The sequence below is a fragment of the Clupea harengus genome, chromosome 9 (assembly GCF_900700415.2).
Source record: "Clupea harengus chromosome 9, Ch_v2.0.2, whole genome shotgun sequence".
In the NCBI taxonomy this organism is placed as follows: Eukaryota; Metazoa; Chordata; class Actinopteri; order Clupeiformes; family Clupeidae; genus Clupea; species Clupea harengus.
In genome coordinates, this window is record NC_045160.1 from 20,606,609 (window position 1) to 20,624,719 (window position 18,111).

General features: G+C 41.6%; 1 protein-coding gene across 1 annotated transcript in view; it reads right to left on the reverse strand.

Moving 5' to 3' along the window:
• Positions 1-8,644: 8,644 nt before the first annotated feature.
• Positions 8,645-18,111, reverse strand: part of LOC122128487 (muscleblind-like protein 1) — a 101,101-nt gene continuing 91,634 nt past the window's right edge. Inside the window, exons 6-11 of the mRNA XM_031573808.2 lie at positions 17,486-17,539; positions 16,178-16,328; positions 13,245-13,280; positions 11,241-11,332; positions 8,978-9,045; positions 8,645-8,702 (exon numbers count right to left, since the gene is read on the reverse strand). Coding sequence (XP_031429668.1) covers positions 8,645-8,702; positions 8,978-9,045; positions 11,241-11,332; positions 13,245-13,280; positions 16,178-16,328; positions 17,486-17,539 — 459 coding nt within the window. The remainder of the gene's footprint in view (positions 8,703-8,977; positions 9,046-11,240; positions 11,333-13,244; positions 13,281-16,177; positions 16,329-17,485; positions 17,540-18,111) is intronic.

The window sequence follows — 18,111 nt, forward strand, 5'->3', positions numbered from 1 at the left end:
GCCAATGTAATTTTGAAAAGATTTTTATACGCCTTTTCTATGAAATAAATAGCTACTTCATTCACAGTTTCAAAGTGTTGGCTGTGTTTCTCACCCTCACTAAACTAATAATTATGCATTGTTTATTCATGCTGTCACTGTAAGTGTAGTAAGTGTCCTTTTTCCTGTGGACGGTTATGTTTTTATATGTTACTTACCACTAACCATTATAATAATTATTATTATGCACCACCTCTACCACCATGGCAAAGTATTTATAATAATAATAATTATTATTATCATTATAATATTAAAAATTATTTATAATAATAAAAATAATGATTAGATATTGTAGCATTATGCACTCTTAAAAAGAACATCATGTACTCGTATAAAAAGTGCATTTTGTATATTGTTTGTTGGCGTTTCCTAAGGAAACTTAATACAAATTGGGGTCTCATAAGCTCCATTCTAAAACATTAAATGAAGTGTAAATCTTCATAATAATAATACAAAAAACATACAAAATGTGTAAAAGAAATCTTTACCCAGTAAATATGCGGAGTGCTTGGCTACCATTGACAGCAAGTTCAGTGCACAGGAAACCTGCAGTCCTTCACTCAGTCACTCTTCAAGCCTCTGACTCAAAGCTGCTCACTAACCCTCTGCGTTTGTTTATCTATTTACCCAACAGTGTAAGCGGCAAACTCTTTGACATTGAACATGTATTTATCAGGTGTACTGGCCTTTCAGAGCGGTCATTTCTAAACTGAAATAAAATGCTAACGCCGGGTGCTGGACTGTGCGTTTTCCATGAAAGAAACAGGGATGTAGAGCTTACCAGCAAAAACTGGTTACACCTTTAAAGTCTGCCAACCGTTCTTTTCTATAGACCTCGCCTCATCCTTCATCCTCTCCTCACCACACTGAATGCCGTCGCTCTGAATTCTAATTGGGAGTTTTCATCAACCTGTGGAAGCTTAATGTGAATGAGTGAATGAATGCTTTAAGAGATCACGACCGGGTGATTCTGCCAAATGTGAATGAGTGAATGAATGTTTTATGGAAGAGCATGATTGGGTGAATCTGCTAAATAAGGTGTCTATCTCACGCTTTCTCTCGTGCAGCTCTCTCTCTCTCCCTTTCTGTCTCTCACGCTCTAAATATTCCTCAACTGAAAGTCTTTTTCATACTGTAAGGCTTTTTCATATTCCTCCCCACATCCTTCCTCCTCTCCTCCCTTCCCCTCCCAGTCCTCCTTTTTTATTTCTCCTCACAGTGCATTTTCTCATGTGCCCGTCTTTCACACAGGAAATGAGCACTTTTAAATCCTTTCATTAAAAAAAGATAGAAAAAAAAACCCATCTAGCTCTGCAAAGCTTAGCAGTGTGTGTCCTGGCATGTTCGCTCGGACACAACGTGGCACGTGGTTGAAAAACCATCAGATGTTTGGCAGATGCCGTCTACCCACTGACCTTCAGTGGATTCCAAGGGCGATCACCGATGGCCGGGAGATGGGCCAAATCCATCCTGGATTTTAGTCTCCGCCGAGCGACTTTGGGATAGCCTCAGAATCTGGGTCTGAGTCTGCTGGAGGTTGTGTACTCTAGGACATAGAGGCCATCCTACCCAGCTGTGACCCAGATCCCTGTGCTGTGTTGTAAAGCAGCATTTCATCAGTCTTTCAACCTACTCTGTCGGCCATGTCTGTAGAATACGGTGAATTACAACAAATACTTGTGCTACTGTCGTTACTTAGACAAAGACAGCTGATATAAAGTTATACTGCGAGATGAGAGACTGAAAACTTTACTCTTAATAAACACTTTGAGATATATGCTTGTTTCGTATGATATCCTCATCAGTTATGTGAGAATACCTTAGAAGAAAGTTGAAGTTTCATTTAATTTGACAACACTTGATCAACACTGTATTTGTTTCCCACATATGTAATTCAGTGTTTTATTGTCCATAAAACTAGATCCACAGTTGGTATGAGCAGAGATAGATTTTCCTGGAACAGCCACCCCTTATTTGAAACAACACATTATGCAGAACTAATTTGAAGTCTTTCAAAATGTGAAAAACTACATTTTATCGTGGGTCAGATCTGACGTATTTAGCCCTGTGTCCATCATTACTATGTTTCTTTGAAACCCAGAAATGAATTGTGTGTGTCCAGTGATTAAAATAACTGCAGCAGTATTTATGTGTGTGAGTCTGTGTGTGTCTTCGCTTTAAACTCTGAGTGCTCAGACAGGGGTTTGGCTCTTGCTCCCACGTGTCATTCCTGTTGTGGCATAACCTGCTTGCATGTCTCCCACACTACCACTATTTTGACATCAGGCGATGAAGGAATAAAGGGGCTGCCATGACCACAACTGATTGTGACAACATACCATTGTTACATCATGACAATCATGCCATTGGACACGGACTCTCATGAAACCCTATGACAGGATAAGGCACCTGCCATGACAGGTTAAGAGAGAACTATCTCCTAGAGTCATTATTTCATGAAGTGAACTCCAGGTCAGTGACTCATAGCTGAAGTGACTAACGCTCCTCCAGCTGCTCAGTCCAGCTCACATCTGTGTGTGCAGGGTGATTTATGCTGTGTGTGTGTCTGTGTGTGCAGGGTGATTTATGCTGTGTGTGTGTGTGTGTCTGTGTGTGTGTGTGTGTGTGTGTGTGTGTGTGTGTGTGTCTGTGTGTGTGTGTGGTGTGTGTGTGTGTGTGTGTGTGCGTATTTGTGTCTCTGTGTGTGTGTGTGCATATTTGTGTCTCTGTGTGTGTGTGTGTGTGTGTGTGTCTGTGTCTGTGTGTGTGTGTGTGTGTGTGTGTGTGTGTCTGTGTCTGTGTGTGTGTCTGTGTGTGTGTGTGTGTGTGTGTGTGTGTGTGTGTGTGTGTGTGTGTGTGTGTGTGTGTGTGTGTGTGTGTGTGTGCAGGGTGATTTAGGTTGAAGTGTCATCATGTGGTCATGGGGCAGAGCACACAAGAATGTGATGAAGAAAACAAACTCCAACAGCAGAGCTTAGAAAAACAACTTGCACATCAGGTGTGTGTGTGTGTGTGTGTGTGTGTGTGTGTGTGTGTGTGTGTGTGTGTGTGTGTGAGAAGGAAGTCATCTTTTACTCTTTGACTTGGGAAATATATATACTATATGCCATGAATGGAATTGTTCTCTGTAGTCCAAATGAACACATTGATCTGTATTATTGAAAACCGGTACTGAATCTAGGAAATTAAAAAGTACCGTTGAAATGTCATTGATTGTCCACTTTAAAGTGAAAGAAGGTAATTTGTGAATTTGTGAAGGTTTTTTTTCACTTCATTCAACCGAAAAAGAGACTAGAAAAGACTCTGATGTCTGCGGCTGTTCAGCTCCATGGTGATGAGGCCTAACCCAGCCCCTTTCCCATTAAGGAAAACTGCATTAGGTTGGCCTGAAGATTAATTGGTTTGGAGATTTTTCCTTGCAAGAGTATTGACACATCGACGCGCAGTAATGTCTAATTTAAGAAAACTAATTAAAACACAGCAAAGGGCATTGGTTATGAAATCACCGATGCCAATTTGGACTGTGACTAATTGTGTGTGTGTGTGTGTGTGTGTGTGTGTGTGTGTGTGTGTGTGTGTGTGTGTGTGTGTGTGTGTGTGTGTGTGTGTGTGTGTGTGTGTGTGTGTGTGTGTGTGTGTGTGACTGATTGGCTTCCTCTGCTGTTTCATGTCCAATGGCTCTTTGTGTTGTAATTATTTCTCTGAGTGTTTACAGCCCTCCAATCAGCAGGGGACTAACATGACCCAGTCTACATCGAGTCTATCAGCACAGACAACACAACAACAATAACAATCATAAATATCATAGGGAACAAAGACAAATGAACACGCAAGATACTGTTTTTTTTTTTGAGCAAATCCACTTTATTTTTAATTCATTTATATATTTTTATTATTTTTTTTTCCTCAAAATTTATAACAGCAAGAATGAAATATAGCCTTAAAAGCTGACTCAAAAGGTTCCCATTGTGTAGCAGTTGTCCACCTGATGAGGCCCTGTGATAAAACCCACTGAATGCTGCTTGTCTGAGTTCTAATTGGATAGTTTTCAGCAACCTGTGAAAGCCTAATTGAGTGAATGCGTGCTGTAAGAGATCACGACCAGGTGAATCTGTTGAAAAAGTTGTCTCTTTCCCGCTCTCCTCTCCCTCTCTCTCCTCTCTCTCCTTCCTCGTCTCTCACTCTCACTCTCTCTTTCTCCCACAGCTCTCTCTTTCTCTATCTCTCCCTCTCTAAATCCTTCTCAACTGAAAGTCTGATTATTTTGTCGGTTATGGCTTAAGATTGTGGCATCCGCCTGTTATGAGTCATCGTCAGTATTTTTCAGACACCTGGCTACACGATGGAAACCCTTTCAAAAAAGCCCTAAATAATAACATTAGCTTAAACAAACTGCAGCAGAGGACGTAATACATTATTAAGCACTACAAGCAGAACAAAATAAAAAAAGGTAAGTCTCAGATTACACTGTATCATAAGTGTGTACATTCAGTAGGTGAAAAAGTGATCGCTACCACCAAACACCGGAGTTCAGCTCCTTTGGGTGAGTGACATGTTATCTAACTGCTGTTGTAGTCAGTTAACTAATAGAGTTTCTCCACAGATCATCCAGATGGGCGCTAACTCTAGAGAGTCAGAGTCCGGGCCATCACTGGGCCATCACTGGGCCATCATTGGGCCAGAAGTGAGCCACATCCATCTACCATCTGGGCAAGTTTATACTCTGTCTACAAGTCCATATTGTGACTATCACTTTCATCTACTTAAAGTACAACCAATGAGCAGAAAAAACATACTTATAGCTATGGAGCGTGTACTGTATGTGTGTGTTTGTGTGTAGATGTTACTACTCTTAAAAACCGCAGTGAGTCTTTTCATATCTTTTTTTAAACAAATAGTTTAAACACTGTTTATTTTTGTTCTCTTTTTTTTCTCTTTATGTCCATTACATTGATATTATAACTGTTTACCATAAATAAGTTCTGTTGTATAACATGTTTATGTAATCAATATTACTCTGTTTTTCGAAAGTTTTTATCTTTTCTTTTCTCATCTTTTTAAAATCTCAAGATATCTTGTTCTTCCCTTTAACATGCAAAACCCTTGGGGCTGAAGTTATGGAACAGGACTGGATTTTCTCAGTGGGTTTTGACCTTTCACCTTTGACCTATGGTATGGTCCTGCCACATCCCTGTGGGTGCTGGCAAAACACACTCCATCAGAAGGCAGATTCCGCGGAGGCCAATGGTTACTTCTCCACAACGTTTCAGGTTTTTTTTCCCATGGCAAACTACAAGCCGCTGACAAAAAAAGCAAAGCAACATTTCCTCGCCATCTCCAGAGAAGAGGGTTTGGTGGTCAGGGGTATCCGAGTTTATACTCTATGAGTGCCACTTTTTGCAAGCAAGTTTTGTTCAGCCTGTCTTTTGCTTCTTTTTTTTTTTCAAATTATCCTTAAGAAAATTCCTCATATTTATAGACATTTTTTTTATTATTCAAAATAAGATCTCAATATTATACACGATTCTCTCTTTTTTGACTATGTACAGAAGTGCAAAAAAGTCAACCTTCATCCCCTACATTCCAGCACGTGCTTGTAAGTGACCAACTGCATGGGGGGGCTAGGGAGCTCTATGGTCAAGCCCCCCCACCCCCCCTCCCATGCATCAGTGCCATGTCTTTTAACCTCCGGACCTAAATCCTCCGACAGAATGATCATATGCAGCTTTTTTTTTTTTCTTCTTTAAACAAGGCCAGGCCTCCAAGGGAGATTGGAAATATTTAAACAATAGTTACTATTTGAAATCAATACAGTAGAAAATAATTCTAACATCAAAGAACTCTATTTTTATATCGTAGATATATAGTTTTTCTTCTTCTGTATCTTCGACTTGTTCTCTAATTAGAATGACTAGATACAAACCAGACACTCATTCAAATATTATACTGTTATTAGCAGTTGCCGTTGCCACCGCAATGACTCCATTTCTTCCATAGCAAGTATTTCCTCATGTAAGATATCCATATAAAAGATCTTTGTTCGAATAATTCAAACATTTACGGACAAAATAAACAAAATTCTTACATTTCACTACAAAATAAAAATCATTTAGTTTACAATTATACTACTAATACTTAAATCAAGACTGCACGGAAAATTCAAAAAACGGAGTATGTCGTGATGAACACAAAAGCACACACTATCTCTAGTAGCTCATCCTGCAAAAGTTCTATAAAATCTAATCCAACAAAAAAACTAATATTATAACAGTATCCAAGCTGTTAATACTATGAAATGAAACACACCTACTTTAAGTAAGTAACAAATAAACCAACAAATACCATGGAATCAAAATGATGAGATGGCAAAAATCATGGTCAAATGAAGGTGAAACAATCCTGTGAGTGACATTGGCTTTGCTGTGTCAGAGATGACCTTGTGATTTTGAAAATGGCGTACAATGTGGCACTTAAAAACTCATCATGTGTGCTCTAAGGCCTTGGTTTCGGAAACATACAATCATTTTAAGTCGCCCTCTTGCCCCCGTTGTGTTTGTACTCTTGCCGTTACCCCTCAGAGCCTTGTTTCTACTACTTCAGACAAGGTCTGTCGACTGATGACATTTTGAATTCAGAGAAATAAATTAAGCTGAAAGACTCCCACAGGTGCCGGGCCGAGAGAATCAGTCCTTTTACGCTACTCGTAGTTTTCCCAATGGACATATGCAACTCTCTATCTCGCAACAACTGGTTCTGATTCCGACACCAACACAAGTGTGTAACAGCACTTAACGAAGCCACCTGCTCAATTAAATCTCCAAACCAAACAAACCTTTGAAAAAAAAAAACATGGAGAAAAAAAAGAACTTTGGCTGAATCTGTGTTTTAAAATACTCACTGTCACACAACTAATTTCACATCCTCTGAACCAGAAACTAGAAAAATACATACCAGACTCACAAGCTCTTATCGTAATTAAAGAACACGAAGAACAATCAAATAATTAAAAAAAACAAATAGTACCAATAAAACCTTTAAAAAAATGCGAGAAATAAACAAGAGAGAGAAGAAATCACATAAAAAAAAAACACCCAAAACACAGTGTCTGCCCTGTCACGTCCTCATCATACTGATTTGGTTAAGCATGCATATATATATAGATTCTGTAGCAGTTTGTCTGCTATCTCTCTGTCCTCCTCAGTTTTTTAGTCTCTGCTGGCTCCTGTGAGACTGAGGAGAGCATAGCGCATTCAACGTTTTAGGGCAAAAGCCATTTCTGGATAAAGCCTTTTAGAGTCTGCAGACTTTCATGCTTCTGAACAGAAAAAAAACAACAAAACAAGGGGGAAAACTGTGGGAATACAAAACAAAAACGAAACAAAAGTCTGGAAACGCCCAACCCTCACGATCACTATCTCAGGGAAACAACACATCGATTGTGAAAAGAAACCAAAAAAAACTCTGAAAAAAAATGAAGAAAAGAGTATTTCCATTCACAAAAACAAAACCAATGGCAACAAGTCTTTCCGTGACCTGTGACCTTCTGTAAGAACACAATCCATAGACTCGTAATGGCAAAAGGATGCAAATGAATAAAATTCAAACGTATTGTGCATCTGTATCTCCTGGGGCAGGAAGGCAAGAAAGAGACCTCCCAAACAGCAGCCTGCGTGAGGAGCAGATCCCACCCAGCTCTAGGCCACGTACCATTCCAGCATCTTCTACAGTCTGGCTTTACATTTGAGACTTAAAGGCATTATGCAGGTGAACACATTAACACTGGTGGACATCCCTCTCTCTGGTCTCTCTCTCTCGCTTCGTCTCTCTATTTGGATGAAAGTATTGTCTATGGCACTTGATGTGCAATCTGCAACATGAAAACTATGAAAGCCTCAATGTGCTTTAAAAGGTTCACTGCTGCGTGTTTGACCCAGAAGAACATTCAGCTGTCATGAAGTGACGATTCTGAACCCAAAGTACCCCTCCCTAATACCCCACCCCAATACCCACCCCATCCCTCCCACGAACCCCCTTGTCCTTGTACAATCGAGGTCTTTAAGGAGTAGAGCCACCTAGCGAAAGTATACTGTGTGCATGCACAATTTTCTTTGACAATGTGTTTTGTTCTTCTACGTTTTTTCTCTCTGTTTTATAACAAGGTGCACCTTTTGTTGTGTAAACCTCAAAAAAAGAAGAGCGAAATGCATTCACACACACACACACACACACACACACACACACAGTTATGCACAAAATAAGAAATCATTTCTTTCATTCTACCGAGTTATAAACGAACTAAAATCGAAAAAGGCGAGACAGACATGTCTTTGTTGTTTGCATTCGTTATGAGAGGTGGATGCAGAGAAGCCACCAAGAGCTGAAAAAAAAACACAGGCAGTCAGTGATGTTTTGTTGACACTCAGGAGCGAAGACGAACCCAAGAGACTGCTGGGGAAAAGGGACGGGTGAAGTCTGAGTCCGATTAACTCGTTGAGGCTTTCACAACAATGTTCACTTTCTTTTCTTTTTCTTTTTCTTCTTTGTTTTCTTCCTCCCTCTCTTCCTCTTCTTTTTCTTCTTCTTCTTCTTGTTTTTCATTCTGTATCTATGCATTCATGGTGGTGATCTCTAGATGGTGGCACACCAGTTCACTCCGACACGGTCTGAAAAACAACACCACAATGGAAATAAATTTATTTTCGGCGCAAGGAAATAAGCAATCAATGAAGATGCTATATGGGCACATGGTTGAGCCCAATAAAGACTCTTCTATACATATCTGACTCAGCCAACAGAGCTTTGAAGGTTACTAACTCTAACATCCTGCCAAGATCCCCATTAAGGGTCAAGCAAGGGAGGACAATGGAGGCATGGCGAGGAGAAGGAGAAAGCAACAGAACGCAGGAGGAATTCAGAGGAAAAAAAAACAGGAACTTACTGCTCAGGATGGTACATCTGAGTCATGTATTTGTGACTAGCCAGATGCTCCGCAGATATAATAGGAATCTGGGGGGGGGGGGGGGGGGGGGGGGGGGGGGGGGGAGGGAGAACACAGAACAAGGTTTAGGATGACGTCAGAACTGTGCAGGGGAATCACTCCATCAGATTACAGAAGGTCTTCGCCGACTCAACAACCGCGGGTCTTTTGAGGAAACACTTTACTTTAGGGACAAATGTTAGTCATTAACAAATAACTACTAAGTCTTTTATTAGACTAATTAACACATTTAACTAAGACAAATAACTAATTAGCTGTATAAGTGCCCCATACAGTCTGCATTAAGCACCATTAATAATTAGGCCTGTATTCACCAATTTCTTATTCTCATTGAATAGGTAATTTATTTCTTGCAACACCCTTAACACTTCAGACCCTAAGGCCTATTTGGTAGTCTGCCATGCCTTGATATTTTGTATATTTCACCTAACTAAAAACAATGAGGCAAAAGTGGCATGTATGATTATATTCTAGAAGAACCTCGGCAATAATAACATGAAACTTTTTTATTTAAATTAAATCTAAACATACTCTGAAATACCACCAGATGCCCCACTATACTACAATTATTTGACAAATTCAGATAGTGTAGAGGCAACAAACTTTTAATTTTGGTTCTTATTATATATCAGTAAGCTTAGGCTAAGACCAATTAGTTGGTTATTAAGGATTTACCAATAATAAATGACATATTCAGTGGGAATAATTATTGGCGAATACAGGCCTAATAAATTATCAGTGATGCTAATGCAGTTTATTAGGAACCTATACAGACACATATTAGTTTTGTGTTAATGGCTAACATATGTTCCCTAAAATGAGGTGCTACCTTTTTGTATTGTAAGAGCCCACAGTGTAAGATCTGCAACACATCAAAGATGGAACAGAACAGAAATGTGGAGGAGGGGAGATGTGTATCATTAAAGAAACTAAAAGGCAAAAGACTTGGCCCACGCTTACAGATAATTGTTCCTCAAAAGGCCCCCAAAAAGTGCTGTGCGAGAATTTGACGGGAGCCAGAGAGTTCAAGTAAGAACACTTTGCAGAAAATCCCCATATCCATTGTGGATGACCTTTACAAAAGCTGTTTGGCTTCAATATGCCGCAATTCTCTGAGCTGAGGTGTTTTTTTTTTTACTCTCACAGAACTGCAGACAAGCTAAATGATTCAAGCACATGGACCAACATTATCCCAAATAGCAAAGCTCATGTGGATTTGCCAACTTCACCCTTTCCTTTTAATGCCCCCCCCCCCCCCTCCCACCCCTCCCCAGCCCCCCCCACCCAACATGGAACAGTACAAAGTTTCCCCTCTTAAGCCAGATCACAGCAGCACAAAAGCAGATGTTTGTAAGGGGTTGAACAGAGAGAGAGAAAGACTTGTGATCACCGAGCCATGTCGAAACACAATGAGCGAAGGCGACAGAGAAGTACAGAGAGAAGCAGAGGACGCTCAATTATCAGAAGCGACGAGGGAACGAGCCGTGCAAGGAGGCTGTGTGTGTGTGTGCGTGTGTGCGTGTGTGCGTGTGTGCGTGTGTTGTGCGTGTGTGCGTGTGTGTGTGCGTGTGTGTGTGCGTGCGTGCGTGTGTGTGTGCGTGCGTGCGTGTGTTTGTGTGCGTGTCGCGTACAGGACGCAGCATATAGAGAGCACTTTGTTATTAATCTCAGGATGATGAGCTCGTTCATACGTACCAAATGCATATACTCATGGCCTGTCGACTTGATACTGGTGGTTCCTCGAAAATGAGAAGGGATGAGAGTTTCAAATTAAATTGGGCTCAGGAAATGGATGGTTATTGTGCCAGATGCTTCTATCAAGGGCCGTGATAAATACACTTGTCCACAGTCCGTACTGCATAAATCTGTTAAATGTGTGCTGTTTATTTTGGATGGTTCTCTATCAGGCTAGACAGTGCTTTGCAGGACTGCTGAAGGGTCTTTTTTCAAGATGCCTAATCATAGTGTCAGAAACTGTGTCTGCAAGTAGGTCAGAAAGATGGAGGCCTCATTCTGAAAGTCACAAAGCCACAATCCTGGCACACTCAGGATCCAGCATATCTACTGGGTTAGGGTTTTCAGAACATACCCCCGAACCAAACCAAACCAAACCCATTCGAAACAAAAAACAAAACATATCAGCGCAAACAAACTAACAAACAAACAAACAAACAAACAAAAAAGACTGTTTAAGGGAGCAAACCTGATTGGCTGTGGCGGTGGCGAAGGGAACACTTGTGGCGGATGAGTTGGCTGCAGACACAGTGGCGGGCGAAGCACCGTGCATCATGGGAACTTTGTGGAGGGAAAACCAGAAGAGACCAATGAACAGAGAGACATACACAAAGACATTAAAATAATTATAATTTTTGTTGTTGCTAAGGGAGGTGTGATGAGTAGAGGTTAATGTCAGGCTCTATCTGGGATGAGCTGTGGCACTTTAGAGAGACATGCCGTCAGACTGCGAAGCAAGGGTGCAACATTTCACAGCAGGGGAAGTAGATCAAAACAACACCACATTATACAGTATGTGCTCAACTGTCAGTACTATATCGTATATTATATCCTATTTCGATGTCCCCTTTAAAATGTTTTTCTAACTAAGGACCGTATTCTGCCATGCGCCTAAGTACAAAAGAGCACGCAGCTTCACACTTCTCCCCTTGACTTAAGTCTGTGATTTGACCGCGAAGCCATTATCCATTACACTTGTGCAGACGCCTGGGTGAATAACTTTCAAGCCACAGTAATCATCGTTCTCTGCCGGCCCTAATCGAAAGAATGAGTGTTCTGTCTGTCCCTGCATCTGGTTTGCTTCAGAGGGTGGCTGATATGATGCCCATATCTTAAGTCCTTTTCAGTCATCAGTGGGAAGGTGTTTGATTGCTTGATTTTTGAGAGTTTAATAATAGGTTTGGCAATATGATCTCAAGCTGGGATATTGAAATGTGCATGATGAAACCTGCCTTTCCTCAACAGTGAGCTTTTAACTCAACACTTCAAGCACTCTACAAATTGGCCTCGCAAATGTGTAATTTGGCAAATTTACCTCTTTGTTAGGTTGATATGACAGATAGAAAGAAAAGTTTTCATTTAAAATTATCTGAAATACAATTCTCCCTTTCCTTTCATAACAAAATCAAAGTCTGGTTCACGCTTTGCATGGATTTTTAAGGAGATTCAGGTTAATGGAAAAGTCCATGTTTTCCCAACAGCCAAAATAAACGATAAACGGCAGTGACTCTGTTAACATAACTTTCTGACTTTAAAACCAAAATTTGACACTCAAACGTGATTGCACAACGCTATTTGTACATGTATTATAATGTTAGAACTAGGCCTAATGCCTACTTGAAACGTAATATGGTGTTTCGCCTTGTAGTGGCCCTTGACAGCAGCCCTCTGAAGTCAAGGTCGGAATACGCCTAAATGGTGTTTACTTAAGAAACACACAGATTTGGGGTTTGCTCTGCCTGAAGCGTGTAACTGCCTTCATGCTGCGCAAATCACAGACTTAAGTCAAGTCTAGAATACGTATGTACTGGAACGTTTTTACTTAAACACATGGAATACGGCCCTGAGAGGGAAACTCTTACATATAGCCATTAGCAAAGTCAACTAATCTAGCTTGTGAAGATGTCAAACATACAGCCTTGTAAACACAACCACCACTAAAGTCATCTTTGATTTTCTAACCTATCAAAATATGAATAGCCTTTCAACTGAAATGTTTACTGTATGAGGGGAGCACGAGTCAAATAGTGACATGAGTGTTACTGACTAATTAGCTTTTTTCTGCCAATCTAATGGGTATTTAACTAAACTATAAATAAAACACCACCACCATTAAATGTTTTACTATATCAAAACATAAACAGCCTCTTCTGACTCACACTCCACTCACACATTGCCTCAGTCCACACCTGTTCTCTTCACAGAAAGCTGTAAGCTTTAGAGTATTTGTGTTTATTTGTGCTCTCTCTCTCTCTCTCTCTGTCTCTCTCTCTCTCTCTATTTCTCTTTGAGAGGGAAATGTCAATTGAATGCCAGACTTGGGATTCAATTGGCCTCTCTTAGAATGGCTGCATGACACCTGGTCTCTGAAGAGAGCAAACATCTAAAGGTGGGTTGAGACAGAGTGTGAGTACTGACAAAGAAAGACAAAAAAATACAACAAAACATTGGATAAAGAAAAGCTAGCACCTACCAACACTTGTTGCAGGTGCCATGCACAATATTGAGCCTGGCCGTCATGCATTGTGACAGGAAGTGGATCGTAGAAAGGGGAAGAGTGAGGAGAAGAATCAACATAACTCAGCTCACCAGTCATTAAATGGTGAACTCAGAACAGACAAGGAAGAGAGGGAGGTTATGGGGAACAGGGGAAAGGTCAAGGTCAATGTCAAGGTCAAATGGGCTCTCACATTCAACCAGTACACAAAAAAGGTGACATTAGTCAGGAGCAGTGACAGTGAGAGACAGTGTACTCATTTTCATTAGTCTAAAAACAGTGCTAAACCAACTTGGGAAATATTACTAAAGCAAATATCTGTCTACGGCCCTGAGGAGTTGTAAGAGATAAAACAGGCTATTACATTTTGTTCATTTCCTGTACATGTGGAGAGAACACCTACAGCCTAAGCCTGAAAAAAATCACGTGTAGGGCAAGCATTACGTGCGAGGCTGTCTAATGTACAGAGTGGACACTTGTCTAGGTGGTGAACACAAAGAATAGGCCCCTGAGGCAGCCATGGCAGTGAGGGGAATAAGGGTCTTTAGGACCCCGAGGACATCAGCAGGTTAGGGGAGGGGGTGGAAGCGGGGTGTGGCAGGCCTCTCTGTCTGTGCAGTAAAGGGTTTGAGCAGGGGGTGAAGGCACTTGGTACGGCCCATGTGATGAAGGAGTTGGAGCAGGGGGTGAAGGCACTTGGTATGGCCCATGTGCTGAAGCCCTTCGGGAGTCTGCATAGCGCCTGGTGGTGTGGAGATTGATTCCATCGCCTGTGGTGGCACTCGATCAATAGCAGGGCTGGGGGGCTATTTTTAGGGCTGTCAGGGAGGGGGGGTATTTGTGGGGCATTGGGGATGACTGGGCTGAGCTGGAGCCAGCGTGTGTCTGTGTGTGTGTGTGAGTGTGTGTGTGTGTGTGTGTGTGTGTGTGTGTGTGCGTCCGTGCGTGTGTGTGTGTGTGCGTGCTAGTATGTGTGTGTGTGTGTGTGTGTGTGTGTGTGTGTGTGTGTGTGTGTGTGTGTGTGTGTGTGTGTGTGTGTGTGTGTGTGTGTGTGTGTGTGTGTGTGTGTGTGTGTGTGTGTGTGTGTGTGTGTGTGTGCGTCCGTGCGTGTGTGTGTGTGTGCGTGCTAGTATGTGTGTGTGTGTGTGTGTGTGTGTGTGTGTGTGTGTGTGTGTGTGTGTGTGTGTGTGTGTGTGTGTGTGTGTGTGTGTGTGTGTGTGTGTGTGTGCTTGCAAGAGTGTTGGTGAAGATGGTTCACCTTGACTGGGCTTCCAGAGCGGGGCTGCAGTACAGCTCTGCGAGTTAGACACACCGCAGTGAGCAGGTGCTGTGCCAGATGCATGGCAAATACTCAGGGACTGTGTGTATGTGTGTGTGTGCACGTGTGTGTGCACGTGCGTGCATGTGTGTGCAGGTATACGTGTGTGTGTGTGTGCGCGTGTGTGTGTCCGTGCTTGTGTGTGCGCGCGTGTGTGTGTGTGTGTGTGCGCGTGCATGTGTGTGCATGTGCGTGCAGGTTTATGTGTGTGTGTGTGTGTGTGTGTGTGTGGGTGTGCGTGTGTGCGTTTGTGTGTGTGTGCGTGTGTGCGTGTGTGTGCATGTGTGTGTGTGTGTGCTTGTCTGTGGCGACCTGGTGCCATCAAAGCATGACCCATACTGTATACTACACCCACCCAACAGGAGAGTCAACTGCCTACATGCTAAATGAATACAATTAATACAGTGGGCTGTGTGTGGCCAGACACGACAGCTTGGTTGATCTGGTGTGAGCTGAGAAAAATAGATAATGGACAGGAGACCAAGATTTACAAACATAGCACTGTAAAAATAAACTGGCTCCATCATAGCAGATCCGACAGTGACTTCTTAACAACACTCCAGATTCTTCTGATGTTGCCATAGTAACATTTCATTTAATAACATTTCATTGAATCTATGAAATCTGTCCTCATCATTAGAGTGTGCTGTTCCTTGGACTTGTATATGGATACTTTTGCTACTTTTCAAAATTATTGAGATATCGACCGCTGGTAGAGCCCATTCATCAGCTTGAATGCCACTATTAGCTAATTAGTGTGGTGTCTGGGAGTCTGGGGGATGTTAACAAAAATGTAACCACAGGAGTGGAGATGGGAGGCAAAGACACTAGCGACATTTTGCTCCGTCTCAGCCATTATAGGGAGCATACAAATAAAGTTGTGCTTATCCTAAAGTGGTCTGCTTCATATGTTGTCTCATATGATTTATGTTTTGGTACAAGTATGTGAGAAAAAAAATAAAAAATAAAAAATATTGCATTGCAAGTGTGTGTGATTAAGCATGTGTATATATAAGTGTGTTTGTGTGTGATTGGGCATGTCTGTGTACATGTGTGTGTGTGTGTGTGTGACTGGGCATGTCTATATACGTGTGTGTGTGTGTATAAAGAATAAGAGTGAGTGATAAGCTCCTGATCATCCTGTCTGTCTGGCACTTGCAGTAACAGTAGCTTGAAGCTAGCAATCATTCTGGCACTGAAGATACCTGGGATTTTTAGCAATTAGTTTAAATTTTAAACATGAATGCCCTTGGCATCTATGATGAAGTGTTTATGTCTGTAGGTGGACACTGACAGTAAATTACGCGTGTGCCTATTGAAGCCTAAGTGTATGGGTGACATCAGAGGTGACGTGGGATTGGGGGTCAGGGGTTAGGGGTCAAGGGTCAGCACCAGAACTATGCCTTTGTGAACTGAGAGCAGAGAGCAGAGACTGCATTGACCAATTAGCTTGTTATGTCAGTGGGAGTGGACAGAGACAGTCAATGAGCATATTAAAAATCTTGGTGTCTGGGTGTCATTAGAGGTCACAAGAACAGTCAGATTTCGGGGTCATAGGTCAGTGTCAGTGGGGTAGTGAGGGCATCCCTACCTGATGGTATGAAGGCGGCCTGCTGCTGGAACTGCATGTTGGCGAGAGCCTGTTGGTACTGGAACATGCCAGCGTTAAACATGGCAGTGGCACCATTGGTTTTTTCAAGTGCGGGTCTCTTTGGTAATGGAGGCAAGACAGGCGGGAGTCCCTGCCAATCAGATGGAGGGAAAGGGGGAAGGGGGAGGGGTCAACATAGGGATGGGAGGATGGACGGAAAGAGGAGTGACAGGTGAAATGAAAAAAAAATAGAGAGAACAGAAATCTTGTTAGAGGTCAGAAAAGCATAATTTCAATGTATTGCATATCAATGTTTTGTTTTAGCAACCAGCAAGCAAGCGGTGGACTATTCTACTCCTCTTTAAAGCAAGACAGTGTTGCAGACACTAAACTAATGTGCACATAAATGAATATATACAAGATCATAAACAAAATAAAGACAAATAACAACACCACTAGAGTAAACAGTGAAAGTAAAGCAGGCATCAGTCTCACAAAGCTATTCTAAACTAGCGAGCTACTCTTAGCTTTGACTGTGATGTCTAAGATATTCAGGATAGTGCTCCAGACAGAAGCCGAATCTGGGCCAGAATGGGGCCAGATCTGGTGGACCACTTTCATAGCCGACCAGGGTCTGGTTAGAGCACAGATTCAGGTGCAGATTGGAGCACGCTTGAAGAAATAGCCTTAAACCTCAGATTGAGAATCATAAAAAGTGAAAACTGAAGCACCAACAGAAAGGATGTTAACAAGGAGAGTTGCACTGCTAGCTCCATGATATAAATTACAAGCCATGTTAACTCTGTCTCCTGCTCTACGAGACCACCCATTCCCAAATTAGACATGCAGGACTAGAGTAAGGACCAACATGCAGGATAATTAAATAGTTATGGTTACTGAGTACTTTGATTCTCACATAAAAGAAAAATCATGCCACATGACATATCACCTACTACAAATTTTTCCTTCAGTCTCCTTACATTCAACCAGAGGTGATGAATTGACAGTGATGGTCAGGGCACCATTATTTTTATCTTCTAAAACACAACTAATCGCACGAATTCTGGGGGGTTATTTTTTTTAAATGTTTGACACACTGTGTTGGACTATATCAGCTGTGTCACAGTCAGTTGATCACCCCTTTTATGAAATCTTTGCAAAAACTGAAAGAAAAAAAACATAAAAAGAAAATACGAAACAATAAGAGTATTTTTTATTATAATTTTTTTTTTTACAATGTTTTAGTTCAGAAGTCTATTATCTATCATACAGCTACATGCCAAGCTAAAAGGTGAAAGGTCATAATACCAGGTCAAAGGTTGCCTCGAGGGGTCGCTTCAGTGATTTGACAGCCGACTGAGTCTTAATTAGCAGGCAGCGAGCACATGATGGCAATGGGCCAATGGGGTTCAAGCGCATTAACATAAACAGCAAGCAGAGGTGCACCATGGGGGCAGCAGTGCAGTTTGGGTAGGTGAAAAAAAACAAACAAACAAATAAAAAAACAAATCATCGGAATGCAATATACAACAAATAACAAGACTAATGCATGCACAGTAATGGCAGTTATTTGGTTACTGTCAGAACTACAGCCTTTGTGTAAAGAACAAATGGTTAATTACTGTGATAAGAAGAGAAAGCTTGCTAGAGCTACTGCTCACTCACCCAGTCTACTTTGGCAGATAGCAATTAGGTCATAAAGAACTACATTACTTTAATCTCCAGTGTTTTTTTGGGTCCACAGTCATTGGCATGAAACACTAAATGTTATGAATTCAATTATCCCTTGCACAACACCCGCTGGCAGTCATCAAGAGTGCTTTGGTCCACTCGAAGGCCCTTTAGTCTTTAATGGAAAAAAATGTTGTTTGAAGTGATTGAAGATAGTGACCTTATTAAACCAACTGCACTCAAGGGGAAATTGCCACGGTGGG